Source organism: Drosophila serrata, unplaced genomic scaffold, assembly GCF_035046125.1.
Source record: "Drosophila serrata isolate PLE 108 unplaced genomic scaffold, ASM3504612v1 contig_240, whole genome shotgun sequence".
NCBI lineage: Eukaryota > Metazoa > Arthropoda > Insecta > Diptera > Drosophilidae > Drosophila > Drosophila serrata.
This window is the reverse complement of record NW_028257138.1, coordinates 10473133-10498955: the sequence shown is the minus strand read 5'-3', so window position 1 is coordinate 10498955 and position 25823 is coordinate 10473133. Positions and strand designations below refer to the sequence as shown.

Genomic DNA, 25823 nt, shown 5'->3' with positions numbered 1-25823 from the left:
TAAGCTATCGATTATGAGAAACAAGCACAGTGGTATGAAAAATATAGCTTCTTAATAGGGTTTTAATGCTTTTACTCGTGTTGCTAATGTTGAGATATTCCTTAATTTTGCGTTTTTATGTCCACGTCCACGTGAAATTGAAACGTAAATCAGTTATTTTCGGGATAAAATACTACTCTAATCCGATATACGATCGTTATCGATATTTTGCCTCCACATCAAAACACCGACCTCTGAACAGCTGATAGTGGCAAGACCAATTAATTTAGATCACAATTTGTTGATTTACTTCTTTAAAGTTTAAACAGTGCAATGATCGAAATAGATGTTGAGGACGAGAGGACAAAGCTGAAGCGGGAGATCGCTGAACTGCGAGCGGCGCTCTACAGCAAGGAACAGAGTCTGCGTAACCTGGAGGAAATAGTATCCGCTGCAGCTGCTGACCAAGATCCGGACCATGGGGGCGCTCCACAGTCACCAACTAGGACACGGCACACCAAATTGAACAACGACGATATAGCCCGATACAGCCGGCAGCTGATCTTGCCCGATTTTGGTGTTCAGGGGCAATTAAAGCTGAAGAACAGCTCCGTGCTGATTGTGGGCATGGGCGGACTTGGTTGTCCGGCAGCCCAATATCTGGCGACAGCCGGATGCGGCCGTTTGGGGTTCGTGGACTACGACCGTGTGGAGCGAAGCAACATCCACCGTCAGATCTTGCACTCGGAGGCGCGGATTGGCTGGACCAAGCCGGAGTCGGCAAGGTTCGCACTGCTGGAGCTGAACCCGCACTGTGAGATCGACAGCCATGTGTTGCTACTGAACAGATACAATGCCCTTAACGTCATCCAGTCCTACGACGTGGTCCTGGACTGCAGTGACAATGTGGCCACACGTTATCTGCTGAGCGATGCCTGCGTAATGCTGCAAAAGCCCCTCGTATCCGGAAGTGCTCTCAAGATGGATGGACAACTGACCGTCTACAACTATAGGAATGGTCCCTGCTATCGGTGCCTCTATCCAGTACCGCCTCCGAAGGAATCTGTCACCAATTGCGGTGATGGCGGCGTCCTGGGCGCTGTTACTGGCACAATAGGAGCCATGCAGGCCCTGGAGGCTATTAAGGTGATTGTGGGCCTAGGTGATGTCCTTGCCGGTCGACTGTTGATCTTTGATGGCAGCACAAGCCTGTTTCGCAACATTCGCATCCGCAACAAGCGACCCAACTGTCACGTTTGCTCCGCACAGCCATTGATTACGCAGCTGATCGACTACGAAATGTTCTGCGGAATGCGAGCGAACGACAAAGAAGACGCGCAACATTTGCTCTCCAGAGAGGAACGTTTAAAAGTGAAGGAGTACCAGGAGAAGCTGCAGACACAACCACATCTGTTGATCGATGTCCGACCGCCGGCTGAATTTGAGATCTGTCAGCTACCTGGTGCTGTGAACGTGCCCCTGGCCGAAATCCTTGACGATAGCTACATCAAGCGGTTCGGCACCGAGCTCGAGGACAAGGAGCTGCCCATTATTTTGCTGTGCAGGCGGGGCAACGACTCCCAGATAGCAGTTCAGCATGTGCGCACTCGATTTCCCATGCATTCCATCCGGGACCTGATCGGCGGACTGCATGCCTGGACGAAAAAGGTAGACCCAAGTTTTCCTATATATTAATCCAATAAAAACAATTAAAAAATATATCGAAATTCTCATTGATTCTTAAGGTAATTATCCTTGAAATGGTTAATATTATCTTATCTTTTTTCATAGCGACATTTGGAAAGTACTTTCTTTTACAAAAATACTTTGCAAAAAATGAAAACCCCATATAAATCTGGGTTCAACAAAACTTTCCCAATTTCATACAGGTAGAAGGTTATCATTTTCCTCCAATTCTGTTTTGTTACCCATCATCGGCACCGGACACAACAGCTGAGTGACATTCGAGCCCAGAAGCAGGCAGAGAGAAAAAAAAAACAATTTATACAGAGCCAGGTAGATTGGCGGGCAGGTGTAAGACTTCGCCCAACGCACACACCTTTGATTGGAAGAAGAGAATGCAAGCATTAACGAAATGGTATCGATATGAACAGTGCTGTGGACTTGGCTATAATGGATATTTAGCCAAGTTATTACTGTAAGAAATTATTATTTTATTTTAAATGGGGTTTAACATAAAAACGTATTACTTTATACTTTCCAGTGCTATTATCAAGAAACCAGCAATCGATATATTTAATTTTAAATTGATATTTTTAAGGCTGCTCTGAGCAATTTATCCCTTGTCTTATGCCCAGCACTGTGGGCATGCACTGCTCAAGTGTGGTGACTATATAAAAGCAGTTCTCTCCAGCATCTAGAATTAGTTGTGCTCGACTATAGCGGCAGAGAAGACCAAGCAATCTGTGCGAGATTTGTTTGGGTCAGATCTTTGTGTGTTTAAATAATTTAAATTCAAAGTGCAAAGCAGAAGCAGGCGGCAGGCTGATAAAAGCAGCTGGAGCTGAGGAAAAGTCGGAGGAGAAGGAGTTCTGGAAGCAGTCGAAGAATGGGAATACTAAATAATGGAGGACCAGGAGGATTTCTGGTCCTGTGGCTAGTGCTGATGCTGTGGGTAAGTACCGGCTGCCGATTTAGCTTCTGCATATATTTCTAAATTTAAATATTTTCCACAGCTACCCCACGGGCTCTCCATGGGCAATAGCTGTTCGGCTTCGGTGCTGGAGGCCCGCCGTTTCTTCGAGCTGGAGAATGAGCAATTGAGGAGGCGCTACCATGAGGAGTTCCTCTCCGGCTACACCTACAACACCAATGTCACGGAGGAGAATCGCCAGTCCATGATTGAGGTGTATGCCCGCAATGCTGAGCTCAACAAACGCCTAGCCCAGCGGATCAAAGCCTCACATTATTCGGAGTCCGAGGATGCCAACATCCGTCGCCAGGCCACGCATCTCTCCAAGCTGGGTGCCTCTGCGCTCAATCCCGATGACTACTTGGCCCTACAGAATGCCATCAGTTCGATGCAGTCGAATTATGCCACCACCACAGTCTGTACTTATGCCAATCAAAGCGACTGCTCCTGCGCCTTGGAGCCGTGCATCCAGGAGCGTCTGTCCAAAAGCCGGGACCCCGCTGAGCTGGCCTGGTATTGGCGGGAGTGGCACGACAAGGCAGGAACTCCCATGCGGGAGCACTTCGCCGAGTACGTGCGGCTGACGCGCAAGGCGGCCCATTTGAACGGTGAGTGGTAATCCGATAACCCAGCTGTCTGACCCTTAAAATGGGGAAACGGGGGAAAACGTCTGGCCTGCACAGGGAGAAAATGTAAGCCAATTGGGTCATCAGTGCTAAAGTTCTTTATATGTCGGAGAAGGGTGTCCGTTTTTGAAATAGAAAGATAGGAAAAATATGAACAAAATGTATACCTATTTTAAACACTTAACAAAAAAAAAAAAACACAATTATACATTTTGTAATACATTTATGTATTAATTTTAAAATTTATCCAAGTAATTCGATGCCTAAATCTCCTTTTTAAAAATTCTTTAGTGAAATACCACTGTTTGTATAGATCTTTTTAATTCTTTCAGAAACAGTGAACTATTTTTCTCAGTTCTAAGCTTATCTATTAAAACCTCATTTTGATTCTAAAAATATATAATTATCAATTGAATGATGTAAATATTTTTATACAATATTATTATTTAATGGCTTAGGCACTTTTTTATTTTTTATTTTTGTTTTAAAAATTAGTATTTTATTTGAGAGGTATTCAAAATTAGAAACTGAATATTTTTAAACCACCATCCTCCTTCAACCTAAAATTATATAAAAAAAAAAAAACAATTCATATTAATATTACTATTTTTCCATTGATAGATCATCGGTCGTATGCTGATTACTGGGTGCAATTCTATGAGGATGCCGACTTTGAGCAGCAACTGGACGCCACATTCAAGCAACTACTGCCTTTCTACAGACAAATCCATGGATATGTGCGGTATCGGCTGCGTCAGCACTACGGTCCGGATGTAATGAAAGCGGACGGAAATATACCCATAAGCCTGCTGGGCAATATGTGGGGCCAGTCATGGACCGAAGTCATTGACTTATTCACACCCTTTCCGGAGAAGCCATTCGTGGACGTGAAGGCTGAGATGGAACGTCAGGGATACACAGTACAAAAGCTCTTCGAGCTGGGAGATCAGTTCTTCCAATCACTTGGATTGCGCGCCCTGCCGCCCACATTTTGGAATCTGAGTGTGCTTACCCGGCCGGAGGATCGTCAGGTGGTGTGCCATGCATCTGCCTGGGACTTTTATCAGGACAGCGATGTGAGGATCAAGATGTGCACCGAGGTGGACAATCACTACTTCTATGTGGTGCATCACGAACTGGGACACATCCAATACTATCTGCAGTATGAACAGCAGCCGGCTGTCTTTCGAGGCGCTCCCAATCCTGGCTTCCATGAAGCTGTTGGCGATGTTATTGCCCTGTCGGTGATGTCCGCCAAGCACCTTAAGACCATTGGACTGATAGATAATGGCAAGCTGGACGAGAAGAGTCGCATTAACCAGTTATTCAAGCAGGCCATCTCCAAGATTGTCTTCCTTCCATTTGGCTATGCCGTCGACAAGTATCGCTATGCTGTTTTCCGGAACGAACTGGAAGAATCCCAATGGAACTGCGGCTTTTGGCAGATGCGTTCCGAGTTCGGAGGCGTAGAGCCGCCAGTCTCCCGTACTGAGAAAGATTTTGATCCGCCGGCCAAGTACCATATTGACGCGGATGTGGAGTATCTGCGCTATTTTGCTGCCCACATCTTCCAGTTTCAGTTCCACAAGGCCTTGTGTCGCCTGGCCGGTCAATATGAGCCCAATAACAGCCAGTTGACATTGGATAACTGCGACATCTATAACAGCAAGGCGGCTGGACGAGCACTGCACGAGTTCCTCTCAAAGGGTAGTTCCCGTCACTGGAAGGAGGTGCTGCAGGAGTTCACAGGCGAGACGGAAATGGATGCTGCCGCTCTCCTGGAGTACTTTGATCCTCTTTATCAGTGGCTTAAGCAGGAGAATAGTCGGCTAGGAGTACCACTTGGTTGGGGACCCACGGACAGTGAGTATATTATAATAACTCACGCCAAGGGATACAAAAATCAAACCTAAAAATTTTTAGATATTTAAATTAAGAGCATACTTTTGTCATGGCTGCTTTAAGTGGTTTTGTAGTCCCTTTTTGTGCTCTGTCTCCGATTATAAAATTATTTAACCAATCTTATTTAAAATTTACACTTTTCTTTCAGAAATCCCCTCGGACTGCTGCGGAACTTTCAGCACTTAGGCCTTAAACTGTCCAGACCTTGACGTGTGGGGTTCTTTAGAGACCCCAAAAAAAAAATATTTAATGTGACATAAAATAGGACATTAAATAAACGACTTTTGAAACCGTTGTAAATAATTCATAATTGCGAAATGATATTTAAATTGATATTTATTGTATCGATTCATTCGTATCGCTATCGCTTCTTTCGTTTCATTAATCAATTTGCCATTACATAATACATGCTTTTATAACGAGTTTAATCCATTATCATTTTCCATCAAAACCGAGAAATATATAAATTATTTTGTTCATTAATTGTATTTCAATCTCAATTTCGAATTAAACTGTGTTACAATTGAACAATCCCACACAAAAGTTGTATACATTGCTTTTTCGGTCAGTGTAAATTTTCGATATCTTGCTTGCTTTTATATTTTGTACACAGCAAAAGCTTTCAAAAGTTCATCTCAAATGGGCAATATTTTATGAGTTTAGAGCTGGTTGCCAAGGCTTTGAATAACTTGGTAGTAATATGACTGATAATTATCCAAAAAAAAATCTTAAAATATATTTTTATGGTGTATTTGTAAGGATTAAAATCACAATTAAATGACGTATTATTAAGGAACGACATTGAAATAAAATAAAAAGAACTGTTCTGACTTATTTTTAATGAACTTCCCAATTTTATTTTCGCTCTGCCATACTTCAAGGCAAGTCATTCAAAGCCTTTATTTTTTTGGGTGCTTGTGCTGTATATATTGTTCTTATATCGATGTTTCAGTGAACTGGTTTGTTGTTGATATCAAATTCCACAGATTTTGATTTTTAGTCTTTGTTTTTTAAATTCAAAATAAGGATTTTGTGAAATACGAGCGTTGTGTGGATTTTAGATACAATCATTTTAGTTGTTTAAATTTAGAGTGAAGAATAATTTATAAGGAAAAATGAGAACATTCTAAGAACTAACAATAAATATTTGGAAATTGTTTTATTTCTTTTCTTTTTTTTTTTTGTTTTGTTTTTTTGATTGGATAATATATGTAAATCCTGTTTCATTTCGCAATCTCCTCCCGTACTTTGCGTGTGATATGGGAAAATACTCGATGGCATTTACTTAGCGTTTTTCGTTCAATTATCGTTTTGTTAAACCTTTGTTTATATATGTGGTAAAAATTGTATATGTTTAGTATATAAATATTTTATATAATACGTTTCAAAGCCATAAGACGGAGGACATTGGGTTAGCCACTGTAATGAGATTTAATTGTAATTCAATAAGAAATCGATAGGCCATATAAATAGGCCTGTTCCGCCGACTTATAGCTCTGCAACGCATTATACAATTGCTCGGGGGAATTGCTCCAATACTTGAGCTTTACATATATATGCCTAGAAATGTAGGAGTGTTAATGATAGGATTATTGGACTAACAGTAAGATCAGCTAGTGTTTTTCTTTGAGATACAGATAAATGTTTCTATAATAATATATGATTTTCCATTTTATCTCTCACTTAACAGGGGCTATAAAATCAAACCAGATATATCATCCATATTATTATGTATAGGCCAAGAGTTTAGTTTTGGTTAGTGCTACGTGGTTTAGTTTTTCTTTTTACTTTCGTTGGATAGTGTGTATTGGCATTCTAAAAAATCAAATCAGAGAGTCAACGCAAATAATGGAACTAGATCTATGTACTCGATGCGGAATCTCAAGCATTTGAAGTTTTCAATTTTAAATATACGTTTATACAATTTGAGTAATACATACGATGCATAATAAGGATCTTATCCTTTACTACTTAGCGATTATTATTGAATACAAATTTCATCATGTGTTTATCATTTAATATTAAACGTGAAAAGTGAGTGGGTTCGCGTACACTCCAAATACATTTTCATCCTTTCCTTTCGCAAAAAACATTTATAAACAGATTTTTGTGTGTTTCTCGTACTTTTGGATATCTCAAGAACTTAATGGAGGAGCATGGCAAGCTTTTCGAGATGAGAGTTGGTGGATTGTGTATGTGTGTGTGTGGTGTGTGTTCGTTCTGCACTTGAATTTGAATTGACTCTTGGAGAAATGTCGCTTAATTGACCCTTTCCGAAGTGTTGGCATCGGCTGCTTTATGTTCTTGGACCTTTTGCTTAGTCCAAGAACGGGTTTTGTCATACGGGTCGCGAATGGTGGGCATGCGGATGGGGATGTTGTTGTTGTTGATGCTGATGAGACTGCGTTACGCTGCTACTGATACTATGGTTGCTGCTGCTGGTGCTTGCACCACCTCCGCCGCCGCCGCCGCCACCACTACTTCCCCCCTTGGGCCGTGTGGGAGGCGGCGGTGGTGGTGCCTGTCTCATGCGTTGCTGCAGTATCCTTGGCAGTTGCGGATGCGCCTTGTGCTGGGCTGGAGGTGCTGGAGGTGGCGCCGGCCTTTGATGATAAAGAGATGCCTGCTGCTGCTGCTGTTGCTGCAATTGTTGCTGCTGTTGCATTTGCTGGTGTTTGCCCATAGACGAGGCAGCCGAGGAGGAACCGGAAGCCCCTGAAGTGGAGCTAGTCGAAGCATGAGATGTGGTCGATCCTGTGGCCAATTTGGTGGGCAGTCCACCGCTAGCTGCCGGCGAGGCCATGGCTCTGGAATTAACCACACCTACACTTCCACCTCCTCCTCCTGAGGCATCCGTCATCTTGGGCAACGCCACTGGCGCATAGGAGCCATCGTCCTCTTCGTCGGAGGACAATGAATTAGCATCCGATGGCGTGCGTGACCTCGAAGGCGGCGACATGGCATCCTGCTCCTGCAGGAAAACCCGGAATCCCTGTATTGACTCATTCAACGCCCACAGCTGCGACAACAGCGACAGATCCAACTGCCTCAGGCCGTACATCTCCCGCCGTAAGATGGCCAACTGGTTGTCGATGGTCGACGAGGTGGCGCCGGTGCTGCTCGAGCTGTTGGTGGGCGTATGTGCGGCTCCCGCGCTGTGTGTGGAGGAGGCACGACTGTGCACAGACTCCCTGTCGCTGAGCGACTCTTGCGTGGACGACAGACTGCCGTGCCGCTGGCTGTGGCCGTGTCCATTGTAGCTGCGATTCCTGGCCGCCTGGGATGAGGTGGAGGGGCCCAGATAGAGTTCACCGGCAGCTGCGGTCAGAGCGGCCACACTGACGGAAGCCGGCGAGGCAGTGCGTGGCATCATCAGTGGGGCAACAGGCGGAGAAGCAACCGAGGAAGCAGCCGCGGCGGCGCTTAGGCTTTTTGGCAGTGGGGGAAGACCCGCCGGCAGGTGCGGCTGGGTATCGCTGTTCTCCATTCTCATTCGCGACGACTGGACAATGTTTACTTGGTTTCTGCTGTTACTGCTACTGCTGCTGCTGCTGCTGTATTTAACGATTATGCTAGGACGTTGGTTGGTTGGTGTTTAATGTATGTTGAACTTCCAGCTCTGGCGGCACATGGGACACTGTTTGTTCAACGGTTGCAGGTTCAGCCACTTGACGATGCAGTGCATGTGGAAGCAATGAGAGCAGACACCCCACACCAGCGGGCAGTCGTCACCGGGCAGCGCGCACTCCGGGCAGGTGCTCTCGAAGGACATGCGACAAATTCCGCAGTTCTCGTCATTCGCTATCCAACGCCAAGTTGCAACTCCCGTCCATGACTTGATTGTCACTTTCATTTTGCGCACATTTGCTTACACTTGGATTACTCCTCTCGCCGTCGTCGTTCCTTTGCGTTGCATAAATATAGTCCCTTACTTCGGTTAACTGATTTTTCCGGGGCTCTTTAGTCGCTTTTTCGCAAAATATTGCCTTTTTTCTTGAGGTTGCTGCTACTGAAAATAGGTCGAGCGTAGTGGTGGCCGAAACGGTGACTGCGCCTATCGATAGAGCGGATCGCTTTGGAGACGGCACTCTTTCGTGAGTGCGATGTGTTACGATGGCTGTTGAGTGGCAACCTATATTTTTTTATTTTGATTTAATTACGGTATTGTTGCGTTGCATGAATGTGACTTTTAACGATTATTATAATGATTTGAATTTTGTGTTTTGCTGAAAATACCAAATATGATTTAAATCATTTAGTAGGCTTGTCTTTTAAGTAGGAATTTTAATTCATCGGTATTGGATATTTATATTTGTGTTCTTAAAACTATTAAAAATATATATTTCTGATATATTTACATTAAAAGAATGGAAGATTACATATTTATAGACCTTTTGTTTAATAATAGTATTTTTAGCAAAATAGTTTAGCAAATATCGATATTTTAATCGATATATCATTGCTTTAGTAGTTATCTGACTTTGGCGGGCGATATTTAAATTGAGTATGCTTTTTGAAAAGTAAACATAATAAAAACTAAAATATATGTATAGACTAAAAACATTTAAATTAATTAAGATGAAAGTATTCAGACAGTCACAGCAAACCAGATGTAGAACTAGTCTCAATCAAAAGTCTTAATCTGTTCTGTGACTTTCTTGTTTAAGGTTTTATCTTTTTGTTTTATCTCTTAGGCTTCTAGGCCACTTAGTCAATTTTAGGTGTATTTTTTTTGTAATTAAAAAAATGATTTTCAATATCATGGTCATAGCACGAGAGCCATTAATATAATTTTTTTTGGTAATCGTCAGGGACAGGTCGCCGGAGCCCAGGTCAGATCTTTGGAGAGCACAAATGCGACACGAACGTCACGTGTACGAAGCGAATGACTTCCGAACCCAAAAACCGACGGCTTTATGCTCATGCTCCATCGGATTTGCGGGGCGCTCTTGGTGCTTGGTGCTCCCCAGCGTTGTTGGGGCTTGGAGTTGTTGTCGCCTCCGGTTTGTTCGCTTTTCAGTCAGCCGACGATTGTTTAACCCACCAGACGTGCGCCAATGCTCCGATCCGCAGAGCTTTGCTCGGTTTAGTGTCAGTTTCGCGTTTTCGAAGCGTGTGATCACGCAAAAAGTTTGTTTCGTGTGTTTGTGACGCAGTTCAAGCCTCGATTCTAATTAATCCAAGAATTAAAGTTTAAATAAAAATCAATATTAAACTTGAGAATAAGCTGCTCCAAAAATATTACTGTGAAGTGAGTGTAAATAAATCAAAATACAACAAATACATATTTGTGCGTTGCCCAGAACCTGTAATTAAAAACGCACTTGAATAAACCAATACAGGCATAAATAAAAATGTGAACAACAAAAAAATAAAATAAAAATAAACCAATAATAAACTGTGCAACACGTTGTTGACCCTGAGGCAGAGCCGCGTGATTTTCCAAGAACAACTATATACAAAAGGCAAAGGCAATTTTTTAGCATAAGAATTTATGTTTTTTGCAGTTTATTGCACTCTTGTCTCTCTCTCTCTCTTTCTCTCTGTTTCTCACTCATCTCTCTTTGGAGATGGAAAAAACCGTTTTCGCCTTGCAAGGAGGTTCCGGTTTTCTGGTCCGTCCCGGGATTTTCTCGAATTCTGCGAAATACAAACTAACATACACATATGTAATGCGTCTAAAAAAAAAAAAACAAATGTGTGCAATGTGTGTTGTCTACGCTTTCATTACAAACGTAATTCGAAATTTAATTTCAATATTTGCAAACTATTTTCGCTTTGATTTGTGTCTCATGTCCATTTAATGTTTGCTCATAAACAAACAATTATAAAGACGGGATATTTCAAAACGCAGACAATTTAACAATTCATCACTCGTTTCAAAGCGAAAATAAACAATTTACAATCAAATAAATCTTTGGGGATGCGAATTGGATACATATGACACTGGAGGTGACTCATTTAATTACAATTCTTGGAATTTTTTTTTTAAAAGGCGCTGATTCAAATGAATTCTTGTCAGTTATGTGTCACGTGCTAGTCATGTCTCAGATTGGAAACCACCAAACTCAAGCTTAAACAAATTAATAAATAAAACAATAAAACTACAAAACTTTATGTTTTAGGGGTTAATATTTTTTTAAAATTTTATTTAACTCCTTATCTATTTCTTATCAGTGGTATATTTTACTGTTTTAAAAGGTTTTAACCCTTAATTGGTTTAAAGTTGACCTCTGAATTCCTACTTGAGAATTTTAAACAACCTGCGCTTGATGCTGCAAGGCCTGAGGTAGACCCTGAAAGTTGTGGCTTTTAATTTAATTTTTTTATTTAATTTACTTTATTTTAATAATTTCGTCAAATCATTCATTAAATGAAGTAAGAATGAAGCATACTTCCAAACCTTTCAAGATCCGACTTCTAAATAAAAGCAAAAGCTTCTCAATTACTTCTAGCTTATCATTGTAGCTCGACACAATTTTGATTGATTACCCAAATCCCAGCGATTTGACATCTACTATCGTTAACATTCCAAAACCTCCTTTCGTCATATCTTATCTGTGATATCGTAAACACACAAAAAATAGTCCATATTATAAATGATACCTTACTATATACTATACATAATATAAGCTCCAAAACCGATTGTTCATCACAGGCCTTTTGAAATCGAATTATTGCATTAGCTTTCTAATGGCGAAATGTTTAATGACAAAACTGTCTGCGACTTGCATTATCGACAAAGTCCCCGGAGACGGGACAATCTGACTACACACTCCTACGTATCTTTAGTGCTCCCTCACCATATAGCCATGAACAATCAAGTGATTACTGATAAAATTGAAGCTAAAATGGTCTGACAAAACAAAATACTTGGCACCGGGATTTCACTCGGACACAGATGTGTTTATTATATACAGAGTATATATTTTAAGGAAGCATCTTAAACGGGGGAGACGTGCACAGCATTCATGATTCAAATAAAAATTACTTATGAGACAGGCAAACACACCTGTGACTCACCTTTCTGACCACCTGAGAGAGAACCCACAGAGATGTATTAACGCGGAACTGAAAAGATCGCAAAATGAGAATGGAAACCGATTAAAGTGAGTCGAGGATCGCCTACATAAATTGCATTCATTCATAAAATAAGAACAAAAACAAAAGGAATTTAATGTCATGGGAATATCTGTGCAATTCTAGAGAACTGATCTCAGCTGATCTCAGATCTTTTCCGCTTTAGTTTCAAGGCTTTTCCCGCGAACTTCAATTAAGGGGTAAACACTTTAAGGGAACCTTTTGTTACTAATGGCAGTCATTATCTCAATGCAGCTGGAAAAATGCTACTGCGTAGAGCGTTTTCATCAGGTATTTAATTGATTACGGTAAAGGTTGTGTATCAACAAGGTGATAAAGTCGATCTCAATGAAAACCTGTGAGTAATTTCTGTAATAATTTATCTAAAGGTTTTTATAAACCATTCATAAAAATTGCATCGTTTATGAGTCTCATAAAATAGTACAATCGAATCCGCAATTCTTAAACAATTAAACTATTAAATCAAAATGCGACCTTACCTTACAGTCTTGTTATTTATAGGATTCAGTTGAATATATTTTAATTTTAATTAATATTAAAAATGTAGGAAATAGTCATTGATTTTGAAAGCTAACTTTCAAACAAATTTATCATTTTAATTTCCATGTTCAAATTCAAATTTTAGTCAGCTAGCTTACATAAAAAAATAAATATCTTTCCATTTCGAAATGATTAATACATGCCATCATTTTGTTATTATTATTAAAATGGTTAGTACCACAGAAAGTCGAACTCTGGACGAACACGATTTGAAAATATTTGTGAGCGCCATTACGCTGTAGATACTAATTTATAAGATCAACATTAAGCGCAGCGCGTGCTCTAAAAAATATATATAAAAAATAATTAAAAAGAAATCGAGAACAAATCTAAAAGTGCAAAACCATAAAAATAAGAAAGGAAATTAACTTCGGGAAGCCGAAGTTAATATACTCTTGCAGTTTGCAATGAAATTATAGAATCAAAACGGAAATCGATTATTTGTTTGACAATTTTATCGACAAATCAAAGTTTAAAAAACTCACAACTAAGCCAAATATATATTAATTTTAATTCGGAAAGCATTCCTATGTTAGTTTTTTATTTGGTTAATAAATCTGCATACTCCATTTAAAATTTCTTAAAATTAAAATTTTTATCATTTTTTTTATTCAATTTTAACGATGTAACCCCTTATAAAATGTTTAAAATTTTGAATAAAATGTAATTGTACCCGGACATAGCTAGATCAACTTGGCTTTTGATGCTGATCAAGAATATATATGACTTATAGGGTCGGAAATGACTCCTTCAATGTTTTACCAGCTTCTGACTAAAAGTTTGATACCCTGTAAGGGTATAAAATACCGCTCTAAAGGGGAGGGGATTCGCTGCCAAGAGAAACTCGATTGCAATGGCAATCCAACTCGATCGAAATACAAGCCACTCGCTGATGTCTGATGCCTGTCAAAGCCTAAAAACTGAATAAAAAATAACTGAATCGAGGCCAATGCACGCCACTTGTCGTCTGGGACTTTTAGTTTGCCATGAACCAAACGTGGCATTATATATACAAATATATATGTACATATGTATAAACATATATACTTGTATGCAAGCCCCAAAGCCTGACTGCGGTTAATGACACCTGCCATCGATCTTTCGATCTTTCTGAGCAGTTACAAAGGCAAAACTCCAGCATCGCCAGATGCGTGTGAACGATTTCATTTGCGGGTTATTGTAATTTACACTTTATGTTTAAATCAAAAATTTACAACAAATAAACATCTGTTGGTTTTCTGGGCGGGGTAAATATATACATTTACAATCTCAGATAAATAAGTTCAAGCATTGTAAATCAGATCAAGATATTCACTAAGTGATTATTAGGCTTAATTTATTGTGACGAATTTTCACACTTCTAAGATTTAGGAAAGTTTTGGGAAATACAAAAAAATGTATCAAATTTGGAGTTCAATTAAACATAATTTTAATTATAATGGAACTTAAAAAGCATTGCTCTTTATATTAAATGCTTTTTGCAAAGGATATTTTGCACAAACCAAGGCAAATACAAATATATTTTAAAATTTTATTTTTTAAAGCTTAATTATTCAAAATATTTAATACAGTAACAAATACTTTAAAATCAAACAAAATATATCTAAAAATTGTTAGAATTTCCGCTAGTAAAGCATTATATTTTCCTGGAAACCATCTTTCAACTTTATTTCATTTATTCAACAGATAATTTTAGCTTAGTCAATACTTCGAACAATGCCAAGCTCAATTAAATAAAGTCGGAGGAAACCCAATTTGAATTTAAAGTTAGCAAGCTAACGATAAAATGGAATAATAAATAAAATAATATAATGGATACAATACAAGTTTCCCCTTTCCCTGTAATGCAAGCTAGATTTAACATTTTTTTTATTGTAGCTTTTGAACTTTTCGGTGATTTTCCAGTGAGAGATTCTAGATAATACTCATTTCGCAGTTTATTATATTGCATATATGTATACATATGTATACTTTTTATGACCAGAAAACTCGTTTTGTTGTCGTAAAAGTGTTTTATATGGGAGGAAGAGGGGAGTATGATGCCGCTGACAGGCATATAAAAAGTTAATAAAGTGAAAACCATAAGATACTAAGATAGTTATTGCACATGGGAAGTTTCAAGTTTTCAAAAGATTTAATTATATTCTGTGCAAAAATATCAAACCCAAAATAAGATTAAAAATTAAAATCGCATCGAAAATCCCTGTTTTTGGTTATAATTACGTTTCGGAGGTAGGATATATGAAAAACAAAGTATGCATATAAATTTCAGTTTCGTTTTTATTGCTTTTATTTGTTTAAAGAATTCACCGCATTGCATGCATCGCTTGAGTGACTCGTGAAATTATATATTGTAATCCGAATGTTATTGTTCGCGATTTTGGCTCTGTATTTGTTTTTATTTTATTTTTTACGTCGTACGGAAGTTATTTGGCCGCAAATTTTTACCTGTGGCATGCGATTTCATTTATTTGTCAAATCAGCGGCCAAAGCCGATTTTGTGGCCAGTTCAAAGGTCAGCAATAAAAACGACAAACCATGAAGTGTTGAATGATATGGCACATTTACTTGAACGAGATTTATAAAGATTTATATCTTAAAGTTTTTTTCGCAGACCATTAAAAAGGTTAAGACAACAATCACTTTTGCTGAACACTTTTAATAATTATTATTTTTAATGACACCGCTTGGGAAAGATTTACAATTAAGAAGAAGCCTGTCCAGATTAATTAATTTTTTCATTACAAATAAGTATTATTTTTTCAATGAGAATTTGCAAAAGTTGTTTGACTTGTTTCTTGGCTTTTAAAATTAATGTCAAGTAAGTTTTTAATTGTAAGTTGGGGTTTTTTGTAGAGATCTTAAAAGTGTTTTTTGATGCAAAGTTTATAATTAATGAAGAGGATTATTTATGGTTTATTTGTTCGGGTTTTACTGTCATTTAAAGTCATTTAATTCCTACTTGATAATTTCTGTAATGAATTTCTATATTAGTATACCTGTAATAAATCCTATTAAAAGCTTTAAACCGTTTTGCTAAGTTATTATTATTACCTTTTTACCCATTTTTATTAACATTTCTCAACCTCCTCTCGCTTTTCGTTGTATAACACAATTGGAGTTTAAATGAGCTTCACGCACAAGACGTGTAAACATCAACAACAAATTGCATTACATGGCTAAAAGTAACATTAACAAAGGCAACAGCAACTACAAAATGAGAGCTATTCATTTCATTTAAGTGCAAATGATTGACATTCAATTACCGATCGGCCCTACCTCACTCCACCTCTCTCTCCCCCCTCTGCACATCATCTTACAGACTTTAATGAGTGTTGAACGCTTTTCAATTCAACTGTCGCCGAAAGCTATGAATGGTATATACATATGTATGTATGTATATATATTTACGGCTTTATCAAAAGACAATCAATTGATCGATTGTCGCAGTTGGGTCTCACATGATACGCTGTGCCCTTTGAACTTTGACAATCATATTGTTTTGTTTCCTTTTTTTTCGGTTCGAACTTCATTTTACAATGTGCAAAGATTTGCTTTTCTTAGTTTTTGTGTTAAAACTTCACACCTTTGAATCGAATCAAAATAACACAAACAATTAACTTATCTGCTCTCAGAGATTAGCTTCCAAGTATGAACTTGGTAGATAAACTCAAAACCAAGAAAAAAAGGCACAAAAAAAAAAAACAAGAAACTTGTTGGCAATGGTTGAAGGGAAATATTTTATTTTTTAAATAAAGAAATAAAGAGTTTTGGAAATAATAAACAAAAGAAAGGGAGCTAAGAGAAGCCCTTGCAGTTACTCATAGTATCATAGATTCATAACTAAGCCAAAGATAAATAGATCCCTATTTGTATTGGATCTAATAAGGATGTTAATTATTTATTTGGGTCAGAGGGTAATCACTATCACCAGCACCATCACTGCAGATGTTAACAGGGCGAAAGCCGCGGACTGAATGAGGCCAGAGCTGCCGACGAGCCTGTATTTATAGTCCCCGGGAGAGAACAGAGAAAGTGAGAGCGAGAGCACTAGAGAGAGAGTCATGCCTCTAGAGCTGGCACAGAGGCATAGAGGGAAAGAGCTATCTCTAGAGAAAGAGCGAGAGAGAGAGAGCGATAGAGGCAGAGGGGGTGGAAAATAAATAGAAACAAATAGAAAATAGTTTTTATGGAGCCGTCCGATTCTAATAAAATTAAAATTACTGCTTCACTGCGTTGCCAACTTCTGACTTAAATTATAATAATCTGCAAAGCTATAAAATACAAAATAAAATTACAGCAATTAATTTAATATAATTCTTTATAAGTAATAATGACGTGTCCTTAGATTTTATGACAATTTTAAATCAGATACTAGCTTTTTATTTAAATTTCTTTAACAACTTTAAGGTATAAAGATACCTCTAAAAGAGCAAACCAGGCCATCTACCAAAACAATTATCTAACCAAAACAAGCTGACTTTGATTAAAAATAAATAACTTAAACTAAATGTTTATCCAAAGCTGATTCATTATGCGATTTGAACAAATGACATTGGTTTAACAATTACGATTCCTACAATTCGGTTTGTTGAACTTTTTCGCAGGGGTTGACACAATATCAGCTCATTCGAAATCAATTAGCGATCGGTTGATAAGAATTTACAAAACTTAAATCACTGATAAGAAATATAGTATCGGCTGCCATGAGCCACAGGAAATAACTCTGAAAGGGGATTGAAAATCACTCAAGAATAATACTCTGGACGGCCCAAAAGTATGCCAAGTCTCAGGAACCTTGAGCGAAGCTACCTGAGGTAATTCCACAAAACCCTCGCCCCACCCCCCCTGCACCCCTGCCACCCACTCTCACCTGTGGAGGGAATGTGGCCTCAATTTGCAGAAGCGCTTATCGTCCAAAGCGTTAAGTAAACTCAGGCGAACAAACACGAGTACATGTGTAGTAAGGTTATCGCTGTGTGTGCGCGCGGTGCAAGTTTAAAAAGTTCCAATTACTCCAACAACACACACGTACACACACTGCAAGGCTTGAGCAGGTAGCAGGTGTCACACACAACAGGCAACAGGTTACAGTGGGGCAAGTGCAAGCGAAAGAAAGTAAATAATTGAGTCAAAGACACGCCCATATTTTTAAGATTTAATGAACGTGTAGCATTGTGGAGGTACTTGAATCATTCTTTTATGATATGCATATGTTTTGTAAACAAAAGAGTTATCACAATGCATGCATAACAGATCTAGATAATCAGAACACTTTTGTAAATATATATAGTACACAATTGAGCTGATAAATAGTGCCTTATTGACTGTATAATAACATTTTATTCAGAGATAAAAATAAAATTTATGGCTAAACAATTTTAAAGAATACTTTAAATATTATATTTAATTTTAGGTTTTGATACGCCATGACTTTAAAAACAATCAGCTGGTGAAAATATTGATTTTATACAAATAAATCAAAAATTAACATCATTTCATAGTCATGAAGGGGATCAAATCAACGGGACGTATGAGTGATATTTTGTGAACTATTTCCATACATATTACTCATACGCCATGAGTGACAATCAAATATTTTTTACGGTATTTCTAAGCTGGTAAAAATATTAATCTCATACAAACAAATTAAAAATTAACATCATTTCATAGTCAGAAAGGCGAGACCAAAAAAGTCAACGGGACGTATGAGTGATATTTTGTGAACTACTTTCATACATATTACTCATACGCCATGAGTGACCAACCTTAACACTTTAATACAATTAAATGAGCAATAAATTGGGTAAATTATTATAGTATTGTTTTTAATTAAAATAACTCATAAATTCCGCTTTAGTAAAAGGAATTTTTTTTATAACACAGCCAAAATCTTACAAAATTCAAGATAGCTTGAATGGTCATAAATTATTGAAAATTCGTGCAATTTAAATCTGATAATGTTGGGAACGCTTTCTGGCCACCTGACCCACAGTGCAGAGACAAAAGACAGAGACAGAGATAGAGGTGCTCTCACCCAGTTAGAGAGGTAGAAATTGTCGCTAAGGTTTTACTCCCGCTGTTGGTAATCTATCATGTGCGATCGATCAATGGAGCTCGCTCCCTCTCTCGCTCTCAGTCGCCCCACTCTCACAGCCGGGCTGTGAAGATGAGTTAACAAATCAAATGGGTGAGAGAGTGAGAGCCGAGCCAACGGTAGCTTTAGCTCCCAAATCAACTTACTTTTTTTATCACACACACATTCGCAATCAGCGGCGGGAGAGAGCGGCCAGGCCATCAGAGAGAGAGAGAGAGTGGGAGAGAGCGAGATACGATTTGTGGGCCTTGTGGGGCACTTCACTTCATTTACCGATAAAACGCCAAGCTGTCTCCACCGCCGCTCTGCGCTGCTCTGCTCCGCTCCGCTCCGATACTCTGCTCACGAATGCCTGGAACGAGTCACACGCACCCAAAGTCACATAAATTTTACTTTTCCTTAACTTAGCCCAAAAACCACCAAGCAAATATCAGAAATTAATCAAAGCATTTGTTACAACACAAAAACGGCAACGCATTCGATTTGATTCGATTTGATTTCGATTCTCTTCTTTTGGCGGAGAGACACACACGAAAAAAAGTCGGGTAAAGAAAGAGGAAGCAACTACAAAAAATGTGCCGCTGCTGTCAAAAGTGAGTAAACGTTTTTAATATATTTTTTTTATTTGTTGTTTCGCTTCTGTTGTTGTTGTTGTTGCTGCTGCTTTTGGGTACAATTTTCCCAGGTATTGCTGGCTCGGCCAGCAAAATAACTTGGCTAACATTCCGAATTGCGTTTTTCCTTTATTTTGCAGCTGTTGGGAAGATTTCTATTGGAACTGCTTTGAGGAGCGCTTCTGCTACGACGAATCGATTGGTAAGTAAAATTCAACCGATTTTATAGTTATTTTTTTGTTGCTTTAATTGGTCAGTTGACGGTTACCTGTGAGTTGAGTACACACTCGATTTACTCACTCACTCACTTATTTACCTCACACAAACAACACACACACTCACACAGGCGCATAGAGCTCCAGGCGTAGATCTTGAAACGCACAATGCGATGCGATGAATTTTTGCGAGATTTAACGTGTTCGGGTTTTGAAATGAATACGAAACGAGAAGGAAAAATAACAACAATTGAATGGGAAACATATAAATTTTATGGATTTTTTTTTAAAATATTTAACAGGCTATTTTCAAAACTAGTATGTGCATTCCAGATACAAACATTTCGAATAAAATAAATTCACATTTGTACTGCAGCATTCTCACATGAATCTGTCACATAAACAAGTATTTTATTTAAAGTAGTATTTAATTTCAAACATAAACAATCGAAATTGCGCTGACACAATGGAAAATTTAGCTGAAGAAAAGTATTTACAAAAAAAAAAAAATGATTAATATGCTTTATTACGAAATAATGGCAACAGACTTATACAATGAAATATTAAACCATATTTGTGAATTTTAAGGCTATTGAATTTCGTTTAAAGTTAATGAAGAGATCAAGTTATAAGATAAACTTTTGTATACTTTAAATAAGAACATTTCCATACATTCAGATTTTTAAAATAAAATTTCTTATTGAATTCTGATTTTTAAAACCCCTGCAGGAAATTATTCTTTTGTGAAAAGCTTTAAACGTCGTTTCCGACCCTATAAATAATATACATATATTATTGATCAGCATTAATTGGAAAATCAATCTTGCTATGTCCAACAAAAATGTAATTTTTTCAAGAATTTCAAAATTTTATAAGGGGTTACATCGTTAAAATTGTCAGAAATTCATAAAAATTAAAATTTTTTGTAAATTTTATATTTTGTATGTATGTAGTTTTATAAACCAAATAAAAAATAACATAGGTAAAATTAAAAGTAAAGGTGTTTTGACTGATTTATGAAATTTTAAAATCTTGATTTGTCGAAAAAAACTTTAAAAAATGTCGATTCAAAGAATCTGAATATTTTTAGCTTAGTTTTTATGGATTTCCGATTCGAACCTAAAATACAATGAAAACACTGCAAAGGTATATAATTTACGACCTTCCGAAATTAGTTATATTTTTTTGTATTAAATATTATATTGTATTTATTATTAATTATTATTATTCTCCCCCTTTTTGTGTATTTTAGCAAACTACAATCCCGAGGACGACGAGGACTACTTGGCTGCTCAGAAAAATGGCCAGATTATTGGCCGGATACAACCCGCATCCGTGGATAATAATAATTCGCTGACGGTGCCCCAACCGATTTGCGATCAGCCTCAATTGAGGCACGGCAACAACTCGGGTCTGGGCCTGAGCCTAATGAGGTACTAATTGACAGATCAAACTGAGAGATTCGACCAAAAACGAGCCAAAGATTCCATTTCGCACTTTGTTTGGACGACTAACGATTAGCGATTAATTGGCAAGACGAGATGTCGTGATGGCGGACTCTATTGGCTTTCATAATTTACATTTATATGTCTTTCTTCTTTTATTTTTGCTACCTTTCCATTAGCGCCAAGATCCATGAGGAGGACTATCGTCGTGAGACGCAGATCAATGTGCCCACATTGGGACCAGAGATATTGGCCGTGTTTGCCAATTCGCAGATCTTCCAGGACCATCAGCCGACCAAGTTGAATCGCATCAGCACAAAGACCTACTTGGCCGGGATACATTCACCGAATCGGGAAATGCCCACAACGCCGCGTCTCAGTGACCAGGAACGCTTGCTGCGACGTCTGGAAGGTAATGATGGCCCCAGTGGTGCACATACCCCACTTTTGGGTGGTGCTGGCAGTGGTAAAGCCAGCGGCAAGAGCACCCGCAGCAGCAGCATCGTCTCCAGCGGTGTGCCCAAGGTCAAGTTCTATCTGAACTGAGATGATCTTTGATCTGTGATCTTTGATCTGTGATCTGGGTTTTCTTGGGCTCGTGAGTTCGATGGGTACTTGCAGTATTTGTGCCAAAGATTGTGGAACTCTCATCATATAAACAAAAGAGAAATTAAGAGAGAGAGAGAGTGACCAATTATCGCCAAAATGTGACTTAATATTATTAAACTTAAATTATTTCTAAGTGTTTACCGATATCGCCACAGCCACAACGATATAAAAATATTCGAAAGCAATGTCATAAGGCAGCTTGCTGGTATTTAATATTTTAGTATTATCTAGACCTTTAAGTAGCCGTACTTAAGTTAACTTAAGAGTATTTTATTTAAGTCTTAATTGTTGGACCTTGTAAAGTGTTTAGTCCTAACTAAGATTTGATAAAACAGTTTCATAAAGTTTTTACAAAAAAGAAATATATATAAATATTGCATGGGTTTCACTTTAGTTAAGGTACTTAAACTATATTTATTTTATATAAACTAATAACTCTTGGCTTGCTTATAGTAATTCTGATTCTACATTTGAATATTTAGAAAGATAGATCTTCTTTCCATTAATTATTCATCTCTCAGGTAATTTTTTTATATTTTGTGACTCATTTTTTAGCAAAGTAGTAATGTGTGTACTTTGTACAAATTATTTGTTTTTGTGTCAAGTTGGCATTACTCAACAGCTTTTAACTATTTACGTCAAATTGTGTTCGATTGGATAAACTTACATTTATTTAGACGTTTTTAGAAAGAGTTTTTAAAGGCCAAAATAAAATATCGTTGAGTAGGAAATAAAAAGCGTAACACTCTTGCTATTTTAATAACTAAAACATCACCAAAAACCTCATAAAAAATGCTTAAGATGATATTAAAATCTCCAAATTTAATTATGATTATTTTGTGGCACTAAACTTGCAGAATTTTTCCGCAAAACTTGACTCATCTGAGACTCGGGAACAGGGCGTTGCTTCATTAACTCCATTAGCCATTCATTTATTTAAAACTTTCAACAAGGAAGAACGGAAAAAGAATAAATCTGGATCTGAAGTTAAATTTAATTAACAAGATTATTTCGCACTGACGCAGCTCCCAGCACCCGACGACACCGGTTACATCTGGTGCTAAAGTACACATTTGTTTTTTTTTTATAAACCTACGTCACTATAGCTTATCGGATTTGGAAGAAGATAAAACCATAGGAAATCCATTTCCAGATGATTTTACTATCAAATTATTTATCGTAATTCAGGCAAATTACGCAAATTATTCCAACAACTGAACGAAACACCGAAGCCAATTAGTCAAATTTCGATTTTCTTATCAATGACAAAGTATATACATTTGTTAACAACAAACAAACACAGTTTGTATATGAATATTTATACCTACATGTTGACAAGTTTGGCCAAAATATGCATATGTGTATAATTTTTTTGTTTTTGTATAGATAAGAGGCTAGACGAGTTGGTAACTATTGATTCCTCAGTTTTTCCCGAGCTGATAAAGCCAAAAATGCAAAGAAACCATCAATGGGGGTTCAAGTTGTTTACTTCTTATATAATTTTCATTTTAGTAATTTTCTTTATAATTTTCTTTATAAATCTTTGGAAAAACCACCTTAGAAATATCATTAATAAACCGTCATCAGATATCTCAAAAGTCGTGCTGCTTTTTGTTTTGCCTCTATTTAGACTTTTTTTTATTTTGTACTTGTATGATCATTGATTGTACATTTGTATGATATCTTGACGACATTTAATTCATCACGTTTTATCGCTTTTTGCAAGTTGAGGTCTTGTGCACTGAGAGAAATGTTTATGGCCCAATTTGGTGTGACTGGATAATTTCCCCACCAGGGTCATATAATATATACTGGTAGTTTCGTCAGAATGACTACCCGGCTTATAAAGCTGACGTCCGTAATCATTGGTTCTGGCGAAATCTAAAAAGTCAGCTGGAAGTGTTCCATTAGACGTGCCCACAAAGGCAAATCGACCCTCTGTTTGCGAATCTACAGCACAATTCATAATTCTAGTAGTCATTAGTTATTAAATAATACAATTTTTAATTAATTAAAACAGCATAAGATAGCTTATAAATTTGTTTCTTTTATAATTATGATTAAAAACTTAGAAAGCTTTGATTTATCCTTTAACCAAATACAAGATATATTTTAATTATTTATTATATGGCTTTAAAAAGCCTTCTTTTGAAAGGAATTTAAAAATATAATAAGTTATATCTTATCTTAAGAACATTACCTCTTACCTAAGATACACATTTCGCAAATATACCACCTTCCTTTAAGATATAAAAAATATTCTTAACATCATAAATATTGACTGACATCAAACTGATTACGTTAATTTCTTAACTGATAAAGAAAACGTGCGGTTTTAATGATTTGATGTGGGACTTTTAATGCATATCTTGCTAAATAAGCGGTTTGGCTAATAAATGACATTCTATTCTTAGATGCAAAGCCATAGCAGGAATATAGAAAGAGAATTTAATATTAAAGAATAAATTCCAATGTTTTTACTTTAGCCTTGTTTGGGGCCAATATTTTATCTGCTCATATCTTACTATCTGTCATGAACTCAACCATTATCTTATTTGTCAAGCTTTCATGCGATTTACTTGTCATCTGCGTGTAGCGTTAATATTAAAGCCATGTCCAGTATTATTATTTTAAAAGAACATTATTATTAAAAAGAATTTAATAACAGAATCTGTACAATCTTGAGTAAAGGTAATTATTTTTCCAAGTAGAGTTTATCTGCAGTTCCATTATCATGCTGCTTTGTTAACGCTATAATTAAAAATAATTTTGATTTATTGATTTATTATTGAAACGAAATCAGAATTTCATCTTTGATTGTTTTTGTTTGTTATTAAGTAGAGTATTGTTGTAGGTTTTAATAGACATAAGAATTTATTTGCTACAGAAAAATGTATTAGTTATATTTTAAATACTTTATTATTGCAGTAAAATATATATTTGCTTGTACTTAACTTAAATTCTCCCCTATTTATTACAGGAGATGCCATCGATTCCAAGACAGTATCACCTGAGAAGCGAATCACCTTCACTTTGGCTCCCAGTTCCCCCGAAAGCTCTCCCTCGGGCAGCCAGACCACCCTCAGTCCCAAGAAGTTCGAGGCCATTGCCGAGGAGGAAAAGGAGGACGACAAGGCCGATGACCAGCAGGAAGATGAAACGGTGGAGGAGGTGGTCCTGCGACCTCGTCTTATCGATCGACATCCCCATTTGTTGGCCAATCCAAGTGGCCTGACCACCACACCGAAACGTATCCTGCGTTCCGCCAAGAGTGTCCCTCACATGAATGTCCGTTCGGCGGCCAGTGAGACCGATATATTCTCCATAAGTGGCACTGTGACCGGCAGCAACCAGATCAGCATGACACCGGAGGTGCCATCAATCTCGTTTAGCAATCTGCCCAAGAACTACGAGGATACACCCACCATTGAGAAGTATCGAGTGTCCCAGAGTCTGTACTCCATCCAGACAGCGAATGCAGCCCGGGCCACTCAAGATGATTACTCCATGCCGCGGTATTTTCGTCGATCTGCCATGCTGATGACCCAGAGTTCAGAGGTGCTGCCGGGTGCCTCTTCCCTGGCCTCCATGTCGCCATCGATGGCCTCGTCATCCGCTTCGCCAGGCTCCTCCAAGGATGAGATTCGGCGACCCGAGAAGGAGAAGAACAAGCGTCTCCAGAGGTTGCGTGGAAATCTGCCGCCTTTACTCATCCATTCCGTGTCCTTCAAGCGCAATCGCGACGATGGCAAGCAGGTGGATTAGCACACCTGTGAAATACCATAAATTTACCTAATTGTTAATATTTTCGTATACACTTTAAATGTTTTTAAATGTCTTAGTATTAGTCAATGCGTCCACCCACTCAGTATTCGGTTGTACTTCATTTTGCGTTTATGATTGATATTCCAAACTATATTGTACTTTTACCCAAATAAAGTCCTTTAAAAAAAGGGATATACAGATATTTTTTATATTTTATGAAATCTATGAAGATTGTGATGGAATTTAGGTATGATAATGCTCTTAAAAATAAAAGAGA

General features: G+C 37.8%; 4 protein-coding genes across 9 annotated transcripts; 2 read left to right on the top strand and 2 right to left on the bottom strand.

The window, feature by feature from the left end:
* The first annotated feature begins 221 nt into the window (after nt 1-221).
* On the top strand, nt 222-5703 carry Acer (Angiotensin-converting enzyme-related). Of its 2 annotated transcripts, XM_086831370.1 has the most exons (5): nt 1771-2137; nt 2204-2614; nt 2676-3240; nt 3880-5121; nt 5309-5703. In XM_086831370.1, exons 2-5 carry the CDS (start codon nt 2549-2551, stop codon nt 5344-5346), a joined length of 1911 nt encoding a protein of 636 aa, XP_086687496.1. In that variant the 5' UTR covers nt 1771-2137; nt 2204-2548; the 3' UTR covers nt 5347-5703. The 2 variants fall into 2 exon arrangements, 1 of the variants encoding a protein (XP_086687496.1); XR_015271316.1 differs by lacking the exons at nt 2676-3240; nt 3880-5121; nt 5309-5703 and adding an exon at nt 222-1647 and having other exon boundaries at nt 2204-2376.
* lmgB (lemming B) lies at nt 5479-8653 on the bottom strand. The gene has a single exon (XM_020952229.2). It carries the CDS (start codon nt 8651-8653, stop codon nt 7499-7501), a length of 1155 nt encoding a protein of 384 aa, XP_020807888.2. The 3' UTR covers nt 5479-7498.
* On the bottom strand, nt 5479-9013 carry lmgA (anaphase promoting complex subunit lemming A). The gene has a single exon (XM_086831372.1). The coding sequence runs from the start codon at nt 9011-9013 to the stop codon at nt 8756-8758; it is 258 nt and encodes an 85-aa protein (XP_086687498.1). The 3' UTR covers nt 5479-8755.
* A 1098-nt stretch (nt 9014-10111) lies between these two features.
* LOC110183867 (uncharacterized) lies at nt 10112-25738 on the top strand. 5 transcript variants are annotated; one of them, XM_020952220.2, is made up of 6 exons: nt 10112-10411; nt 19307-19491; nt 19653-19714; nt 20980-21160; nt 21352-21584; nt 24762-25738. In XM_020952220.2, the coding sequence occupies exons 2-6, from the start codon at nt 19472-19474 to the stop codon at nt 25544-25546; spliced, it is 1281 nt and encodes a 426-aa protein (XP_020807879.2). In that variant the 5' UTR covers nt 10112-10411; nt 19307-19471; the 3' UTR covers nt 25547-25738. The 5 variants fall into 5 exon arrangements, with proteins under 5 accessions (XP_020807879.2, XP_086687492.1, XP_086687494.1 ...); XM_086831366.1 differs by having other exon boundaries at nt 10177-10625; XM_086831368.1 differs by having other exon boundaries at nt 10179-10631.
* The last annotated feature ends 85 nt before the right edge of the window (nt 25739-25823 follow it).

What these genes read in the sequence shown, in the direction of transcription:
- Acer (XM_086831370.1), top strand. Translation starts at nt 2,549, where the DNA reads ATGGGAATACTAAATAATGGAGGACCAGGAGGATTTCTGGTCCTGTGG. An exon ending in GGCTAGTGCTGATGCTGTGG is followed by an intron (nt 2,615 to 2,675) that starts GTAAGTACCGGC and finishes TATTTTCCACAG; the next exon opens with CTACCCCACGGGCTCTCCAT. An exon ending in CAAGGCGGCCCATTTGAACG is followed by an intron (nt 3,241 to 3,879) that starts GTGAGTGGTAAT and finishes TTCCATTGATAG; the next exon opens with ATCATCGGTCGTATGCTGAT.
- lmgB (XM_020952229.2), bottom strand. Translation starts at nt 8,653, where the DNA reads ATGAGAATGGAGAACAGCGATACCCAGCCGCACCTGCCGGCGGGTCTT.
- lmgA (XM_086831372.1), bottom strand. Translation starts at nt 9,013, where the DNA reads ATGAAAGTGACAATCAAGTCATGGACGGGAGTTGCAACTTGGCGTTGG.
- LOC110183867 (XM_020952220.2), top strand. Translation starts at nt 19,472, where the DNA reads ATGTGCCGCTGCTGTCAAAA. An exon ending in CTGCTACGACGAATCGATTG is followed by an intron (nt 19,715 to 20,979) that starts GTAAGTAAAATT and finishes TGTGTATTTTAG; the next exon opens with CAAACTACAATCCCGAGGAC. An exon ending in CTTGCTGCGACGTCTGGAAG is followed by an intron (nt 21,585 to 24,761) that starts GTAATGATGGCC and finishes TATTTATTACAG; the next exon opens with GAGATGCCATCGATTCCAAG.